This window comes from Orycteropus afer, unplaced genomic scaffold (genome assembly GCF_000298275.1).
Source record: "Orycteropus afer afer isolate SDZICR_OR568_19922 unplaced genomic scaffold, OryAfe1.0 scaffold00197, whole genome shotgun sequence".
In the NCBI taxonomy this organism is placed as follows: Eukaryota; Metazoa; Chordata; class Mammalia; order Tubulidentata; family Orycteropodidae; genus Orycteropus; species Orycteropus afer.
Genome location: NW_006921784.1, coordinates 3,579,322 through 3,588,193, shown reverse-complemented (window position 1 = coordinate 3,588,193; position 8,872 = coordinate 3,579,322). Strand labels below are relative to the sequence as shown.

At 45.5% G+C, this 8,872-nt stretch overlaps 1 protein-coding gene across 1 annotated transcript in view; it reads left to right on the top strand.

The window, feature by feature from the left end:
• TTC28 (tetratricopeptide repeat domain 28) overlaps nucleotides 1-8,872 on the top strand; it is an 842,258-nt gene that overhangs the window by 640,036 nt on the left and 193,350 nt on the right. Inside the window, exon 6 of the mRNA XM_007947946.2 lies at nucleotides 5,535-6,042. Within this exon, the coding sequence (XP_007946137.2) occupies nucleotides 5,535-6,042 (508 nt within the window). The remainder of the gene's footprint in view (nucleotides 1-5,534; nucleotides 6,043-8,872) is intronic.

Below are 8,872 nucleotides of genomic sequence, written 5' to 3'. Positions count from 1 at the left end.
GCCCCGACTCATAGCGACCCCTCCTTGGGTTTCCGAGGCAGTATCACTATGGAAGTAGGATTGCCCAGCCTTCCTTCCGAGGAGTGGCTTATGGTTAGAATCATACAATATGTAGAGTTATCAGACTGGCTTATTTTACTAAGCAGTGTACATTTTAAGTTCCTCCATGTCTTTTGTGGCTTGATAGTTTGTTTTGTATTATTGCTGAATAATATTCCATTGTATGGATTATTACAGTTTGTTTATCTACTTACCTTTTGAGGGACACCTTAGTTGCTTCATGTTTTGACAGGTATGAATAAAGCTGTTGTTAACATTCATGTGCAGTTTTTGCACACACAAAAATTTTCACCTCCTCTGGATAAATACCTAGAAGTGTGATCACTGGTTCCTATGGAAAAGCTATGTTTAGTTTTGGAAGGAAGTACCAAGCTGTCTTCCAAAGTCTGTACCATTTTATGTGGCCATCAGTAATGAATGAGCATTCCTATTGCTCCATATCCTCACCAACATTTGGTAGTGTCGGTGCTTTGAAATTTAGCCATTCTAATAGGCGTATACAGAGGTGGAGGCACAGTGGTTTAAGTGTTTGGCTGGTGATGGAAAGGTTGGTGATTCAAACCCATCAACTTCTCCACAGGAGAACGATGCAGCAGTCTCCTTCTTTAAAGATTACACACTTGGAAACCCAATGGGGCAGTTCTTCTCTGCCCTGTCGGGTCACTGTGAGTTGGAATTGACTCTAGAGCAGTGGGTTTGGTTTTTGTTGATAGGTATATAGTGGTATCTCATTGTTGTTTTAATTTGGAATTCTCTAATGACATGCAATGTTGAGCATCTTTTCACATGCTTATTTATCATTTATATATCTTCCTTGGTGATGTTTCTGTTCTTATTTAGTGCAGACAAAGCCCAGATTATGAACACTTTCTGTTCCTAAAACTGTCTTTAAGTCAAATGTGTAAATAAGTCAGAACAATTAAGAACAATTTTGTAGCTAACATCAATGGTCAAATGTTTGTCTTTAGTATATAGTGTACCTTTCTATGCATAAAAACATTAAAGAAACCTTCCCAGACACACTAAAACATCTTTAACATAAGAATACAGTAATAATAATAGTGATATTTTGATGCAGAGTGTGATCCAGCTGGGCATTGTGGGGGGGATGGGGGGGTGGTCAGCAAAGTAGCAGGGGAAGGAGTTCAGAGCATTGTGGGGCCTGGTTGGCAGTGAGTGATTTGCGGAGGCTTCCCAGCCCTCAGCACTGGATGGCTGGTATGGTTTGCTGGTAGAGGCAGCAGTACCAACCACCCGGGAAAGACCCTGAGGAAGGAAAGGAGGTGCAAGGGAGAGGAGGGAGAGAGGTGGCGGGCGGGTGGAATAAACTTCCAGAGGTATAGAGGCATGGGTGGGGAGGACAGCTGTGGGAGGGATGGGTGGGCAGCTGGGAGTTTGCCTCTGGGGGGCGCTGGAGAAGATGGTCACAGGAAGTAGAAAATTTCCCTCAGTGCAGAAGGGGAGGCTGTAGCATGGATGTGGCTGCAAAGAGCAGGAAACAGAGTGGGAGGGGCAGCAGGAGGAGAAGGAAGTGGCTGCGGAGCACTTGGCCAATGAGTGCCTGGAGCTGTGATTGGGCGGGCAGCAACACATCATGTCTCCTGCTGCGGAGCCAGGGAGCCAGGAGGGAGAGGGAAGCTTTCCAGGGGTTATATGTTTGTAATCTGAGGACGGCCTGTACTCATCTAGATTCTGTCACGTATTACAGTTCCCATTTTACAGGTGAGGAAACTGAGGCTTCACGACATTATCTCTCTTGTATAATGTTCGCACTTTATTATTTGCACCCATGCACGCCTGATTCCAGAGTCTGCCCGTATTTCATGCATTCTTCTTCCTCTTGGGTTGTGTGTGTGGTTAACCCAGATCTTGGATCCATGGGCACTGACCTGGCAGGCGATGCAAGGTGCATGTGGATTTGGGGCAGTAAAGAAGAAAGACAGTTCTGGGACTAGCTGCAGGTACATTTCCCATCGGCAGAGTATACTTTAGGTGTGTTGAACTTCTCTTCCGTATCTGAAATTAGAAACCCTTGAAGGTGGTTCAAGGAAAGATGAGCAGATTTCCCAGTCCAGCTCCACGCCCCATGAACGGGGCTTGTCAAATGCATGTCTGCAAATAGGCAACAAAGCAAGGGGTGGCCGACTACCCAGTGCCTAAGTCTGCAACAGGGAATTTCACTTCGGCAAGAACACGAGTAATTGATACCTTGTAGAAAGAGATGAGCATTGTCCTATGCCAGCCAGGTAGTTTGTTACCATAACTGTTGTGTGCATTTTAGTATTCAAAAACAGTTGTTGCGGAATGTTTCCACTGTGGGAAGCAGCTGCTGCTATTCTAGCATGCAAATCTCAGAGAGATTAATATACAAAGGCAGCGTGAACTGCAGTGGCAAACGCAGCATCTGCTTGAGGTGGGGCCTGCGATTCCCTGCAGAGAATCTTCAGATTCTCATTAACAGCCCGAAACCATGTTTCAGATCTGAGCTGCTTCTACAGGAACAGGAACAAAGACAAGTGATTAATTTGTAATTCACTTAGCTGATAAATATCATCACATGTTGTTTGCCCTCGGGCTGTAAAACACTGGACTTCGTTTCTTGTGGCAACTGATAGGAATGTAGATGTTTCGTGGTAATGACTGATGCTTTCAGTGGCCATGACTACCTTCTGCTGGGTGTGACAGAGTTCAGCACAACGGCTTGCAATGGTCAAGCATCCATCCGCAATTCAGTGATGTATTCCGAGAGCACTTTGCAGTTTACGGAGGGCCCTCACTTGCACTGCGTGAGCCCAGCCCGGCCCTGTGAAGTCTGTCCAATGTCATGGTCAGCCCTACTGGACGGATAAAGGAAAGGAGGGTGAAGAAGGGAAATGACTTATCAGGATGCCACAGCCAGGGCCTCTGACTCTAATTCCTCTCCCGCACTCTCAGACTGTATCAAGCTGCTTCTTGAATTTCAGAGGCTATGTTGTGTGTATCATAATTCGCATCCTCCTTTCTAGAGACGTGCGCTTTCAGGACCCACGCCATGAGCAGTCCCACCTGACAGCGCTGCCTGGTAACCGGAGGAGGCCAGGGATGAGCTAGCGCAGCAGTTCCTCTTCTCTCCCTCCACCTATGAGGGAGATGCACAAATATTCCCTTTCCTTATGTTCGGAGCACTTCAGAAACTGAGCTTCTGTGTCTCCCTGGCACTTAGAGAAAGGAACAACCAGAGGCAGACCCCAGGGCCGTCATTTGGAGTTGCCATAAACCAGAAGTTCCCAAGCACAGTGCTGCCTGGGGTGCTGTACAAGGCTCATAAATCCAACCCCTGCAACGTTCAAGGGCTCACTGCCTCCACCAGATCTACTCTTTGGAATTATCTAGTGAATTATTTATGGTTGACACATTTGACAGGGGCTCAGAGCTGAGTTTGAAAACTCTCCATTCCTGACTTGCTAGTAGTGTCTGGGGCCTAGAAGTATCTGTCTGGAAGCTGAGACTCAGAGAAGGTAAGTAACTTGCTAGAGTTCACGGAGCTGGTCAAGCCGTGCACTTGGGCTGAGTGGGTGTGACTTTTAGCTACACTCGCTCCTTTGTGGAAGAGCCTCTGTGATCCGTTTGAAGGAAACAAAGCTCTGTGGGTGAGAAGGTTTGTGGACTGTGTCCTGTGCCCCTAGCAAGGCTTGGGCGGAGAAGAAACCCCAAAGAGTGTGGTGGGAAGGGCCAACCACTGAAGCAGAGGAAAGGGGCTGAATTCTAGCAGCTACAGCAAAGGAGGAAAAGATTGTCAGCAGGGGTCTGGGGGACAGGGCAGGAAGCAAATGAGGAGGCAGTAGAAAGACCCGTTTATGTCTTGTAGAATGCACTGACATGAAGTCCTACCCGACAGTCCCAAAGAGGCTGCCAAGTGGGAACCTGGGGCCAGGACAGGTCCAATAGTGTGCTCTTAGATGACATCACTGCTGCTTCTGCCAGAATCACACTGCTCTACCAGTCAAAAAAAAAAAGTACATTTCTAGGCATTTATTTCCTCTCTATTTTCCTAAATCTTTTGTTGGAACATCTGTGAAATGGAAAAAAAAAAAAAAAAACCAACTCAAAATACACTATTTGCAAGCACCATAAAGATGGTTGTTCTTCAGTTATTTTGATCAAGGACTGCTATTTCACAAGTGAAGAAATACAGTAGCAAATCACTCAGATTTATAAAATATTAATAGATGTGTTCTGAGGTGCGCAGATGTAGAATGCATCACATAAGGAAGTGCCCTTCCTCCTTATTCTCTAGCCCGGGGGCCCATGGGAAGACCACTTACCTACTTGCCAGGAGCACACACCCTTTGTTCTGCCAGGATCACATGTTCACCTTACAGAGGGTACAGCATGAAGAAGTGGGCCATGGGGCTCTAGCTACAAATAGCACAACATGAAGTAGGGGAAGGGCAGGCAGGCCTCCAACTTTCAGAATGAAAAGTGCACAGAAAGCCCAGCGTAACCCCCCTTTCATATCTGTGCAGAAGAGTTAGAAACTGAGGACTGGAATCTAAGACTGTGCGCGTGGTAAGACTCTAGAACCCGTGTTGACACCTCCTTTGCTATTCCTATTTGGTTCTCTACACTTACGGAGAATTGTTTTCATTACAACCTTTAAGACAAAAAGCGTCTGTGTACTTTTCTTTGGGCAACACGTGGACGTGTGACAAGCCAAGTGAGGGGTCTAGAAGTGCCTCTAGGCAAGAAGAGCAAAGCTTGCAGAACCAATGTAAGCCTGAGAAGGCGTGGTGAGGCTTGGTGGAGACCACCCCGTTCGGACACTCAGAGGCGTAGAACGTAAGCCACCCATTCTTTCCCCCCGGGACTCACCCAGACCTAAGCCCTCCTCAGTAACCAGCACTGAAGAAGTCCCATTACGGGAACGGGGATCAGAGAACACGATGCTCCCGTGGGTCCTGGCTTCCAGAATTATCGGTTAGTGTTGTAAGCCTCTCTCCCTTAGCATCCGTGTATCCATTTGCTTTGGGAAAAGACAAGACTAGAGAAATGCCCAGGAATGCAAAGAGCCAACGGGTGTCTCCTGTGGTTTTCCTATGCTGTGTTAAATGTAGTCATTTATTTTGATTTTTCTTCAGCATTTTCTTATGCCACAGAGGTTAACGGGTTCTCACAGAGCCATAATATCATAGTTGCTATTAGATATGCCAGTGCATCTTTAGACTATGATGATGATTGTGTGGAATACAACTTGTTTCTGTTAGATTAGGCAGTGAAAGCTACTGATTAATTTGCCATTGTCGTCTTCTAGCAACTTGGCCGTTTGGATGTGCTCTTTATCAGTTCTGCAGAGGTCTGTGGACCACTGATAGAAACACCATTAGGAGTTGGATTGCATAGTTTCAGTCAAACTCTGTGGTATTTTATCTGCTGAAACAAACCCAAGGCCGTTTTCTGATGTGTTTCCATGTCTCTGCCTTATCCTTTCTCCCCAGGCAGCTTCATCAGCCCTGAGCAGCCTGGGCCATGTGTACACGGCCATTGGAGACTACCCCAATGCACTGGCCAGTCACAAGCAGTGTGTTCTCCTCGCCAAACAGTCCAAAGATGAACTTTCCGAAGCCCGAGAACTCGGCAACATGGGAGCCGTGTACATCGCCATGGGTGACTTTGAGAATGCTGTGCAGTGCCACGAGCAGCACCTGAAGATAGCCAAGGACCTGGGCAACAAGCGGGAAGAGGCCCGGGCCTACAGCAACCTGGGCAGTGCCTATCACTACCGGAGGAACTTTGACAAGGCCATGTCTTACCACAACTACGTGCTGGAATTGGCCCAGGAGCTGACGGAGAAGGCCATTGAGATGCGAGCCTACGCTGGCCTGGGCCACGCTGCCAGGTGCATGCAGGATTTGGAGAGAGCCAAACAGTACCATGAACAGCAGCTGGGCATTGCTGAGAACCTCAAGGACCGGGCTGCTGAGGGGCGAGCGTCTTCCAACCTGGGTAAGAACAGGGCGGCTTGCAGGATGCAGGGCCAGTGCCGTGGGCAGGAAATAGCTGGGGCAGCCCCCTGTCTATTACAGGCAACTGCGTGTTTGTGTTCACAGACCGTCCTCATTGTGTGTGTTGTCTCCCTCAGATAAGTTTCCTAGGAGCCTGCTGCTCTAAATCACACAGGCCTCCCTGTCATCACAGTGCGCTGAGGATTAGAACTCTGAAATCCTGGAAAAGCAAAACACCCCAGCCTTTAATCTGTCTAGAGAGAAGAGCTAGCAGATTTATCTAATTAGAGAGAAGGGAAATGAAACGAGGATAGCAAGCTATGTTTGATTTAAATGAAAGAGAAGCTTCTAAGAAGTCATCAATGGAAGGGAATTTGAGAGGGTTTTTGCTTAAAGGAATTTCTTTACTTGGTGAATTTAACCCCACAAGAAATGTATTTTTTTTTTTCTTAAAATTATGATATTGCAAATTATATCGATAGTTTCAGTGTAAATGCAAAATTACTGCATTTATTTATTTAAAGAAGATACATTTGTACTCACTATTTTAACAGTACTCAGTTACAAGTAAGGAATTTGTAAATTTGGGGGAGTTTCATATGTAATGGCAGGAGACAATAAGGAATGGGTAGCATTGGCTACTTTTTAGAAGATACTGTTATTTTGCCTCTGTACCCAAACAGATGTGGGTAACCGTACTGAATGGAAGGTACAGATGTATTTGGAAATATAAGAAGCTGAATTCATCCCTGTGATTGGGTCTGTGCCCACATACAGGGACTTAGAGTGGGAAGAGGCCAAGGAGGAAGTGGCCTTATTGTCATTCATGCTTACCAGATATTAGTGGCAGCTCAATATAAAACTCAGTTTACTTCTCCGATGGGACCTGCACACCAAGACACAGCCATCTCTATTTATGTTTCAGCAAGACTCCTCCCTCCCCTCTACCCTCAATGCTTATCTTAACCATAAACCAAAACAAAACCAAACCCACTGCCTTGGAGTCTGATCCACTCATAGCGACCCCTCCTTGGATTTCTGAGGCAGTATCACTATGGGAGTAGATTGCCCAACCTTCCTTCCAAGGAGTGGCTGATGGGTTTGAACCATCAGCCTTCTGATTAGCAATCAAAAGCCTTAGGCACTATGCCACCAGAGCTCCCATTGTTTCTTAAATAAAGTTGTTAGAGGAAGTCTTGCACATCCATAGAGATGGTGTTGAAGATCAGTACGATCAGAATGAGAGTCTGGGCGGTCTGACAAGAACCATAGGAATAAGCTCTTGGCTTCATGTATTCACTCAGCAGATTATAAGTATTTATTGAATCTCTACCGTATGCTTCAGCCCTGAATGGTTGCTTTGAGAGATACAGAATTTAAACAAACAAACAAACAGAAAGTGTTCCCTCAAAGAGCTTATGCTTTAGTTGAGAAAATAAGCAATGGCCTCCCTATAAGATAGTGTTAATGATGTTGTGTTGCCATGGAATTCCTAGAAGGGAGACATGGAGGACTGGGAGTAGCCTAGCAAGCTGCCTGGAGGAGGTTAGACTCAGATGGACCTTGAAGACTAGGTGAGATTTGGTCAAGGACGGAATGGCACTTAGGGAACACAAATGTGGAAGACAGGACTGCGATGCAATAGCTCGGCGCATCTGAAGGGTGGCTTTTGATCTTACATATTACTGAGGCTCTGTTTATTTTTTCTCTGTATTCCTCACATTTGACTACTTCTATTAATCTATCTTCAAGTTCACTAACTCTTCTGTCATCAGCAGTCTACTGTTAAACTCCTCCAGTGACACAGAATTCAAGAGGCCCCAATACTACCCTCACTTCTGACACCAGTTCCAAGTTCAGAGGTCCCACAGACCACTCTCAGGTTTGATAATTTGCTAGTAGGACTCACAGAATTCACTGAAAGCTGTTATACTCACAACTGTGGTTTATTACAGCAAAAGGATACAGATTGAAATCAGCCAGGGAAGTGGCACGTAGGGCAAAGTCAGAGAGAGTTCCAAGCGTGAAGTTTCCAGTTGTCCACACAGCAGAGTCATAGACAGCATTCACTCTTCTCAGAAATGATGGGGGACAGTGCTCCCAGAGTACTGCCAACCATGGAAGCTCACCCGTGCTTGTCTAGAGTTTCACTGGGGCGCAGTCACGTAAATGTGGTTGACAGCTCACATGGCTGACCTTAGTTTCCAGCCTCTCTGGAAATCAAGCTGATACTGAGTGGCCCAAAGCCCCCACAATAAATCACCTTGTTAGAATAGACTGGCTGGCATGGCCCAAGGCCCCCGGTAAACAAAGGCACCCTGATCAGACAGGACATTCCAAGGACTTACAGATGATCTCCCAGGAGCTGAGTGACGGCAAAGGCTAGACCTTTCTTTGGGCAAGGTTAAATCTCTACTTCACAAATGAATTTTTTTAATTTCAAATATATGTAATAATACATTGGGTCTAGAATTTCCATTTGATTCTTTTAATTATCTCAGTTTTTCTTTTAATTATCTCGGTTTTATTTAGGTTTATTTACTAAGGTTTATTTATTCATTACAGGTATATTTTCCTTTATACCTGAACCTACTTAGAACAGCTGTTTCTAGAACTGTGTGCGCTCATTCCAATATGTGAGGCCTTTGGGGATTTGACTTCTTGGTTGCCTTTTTTTACCCCCTCCCAATGGCTTTATTGAGATACAATTTACATTCCCCATAATTTACCCACTTAAAGTATACCATTCAGTGGATTTTAGTATATTCATAAAGTTATGCAATGATTGCCTTTTGTTTTGACTACTGATTACATTTTTTTTTTTTTTTTTT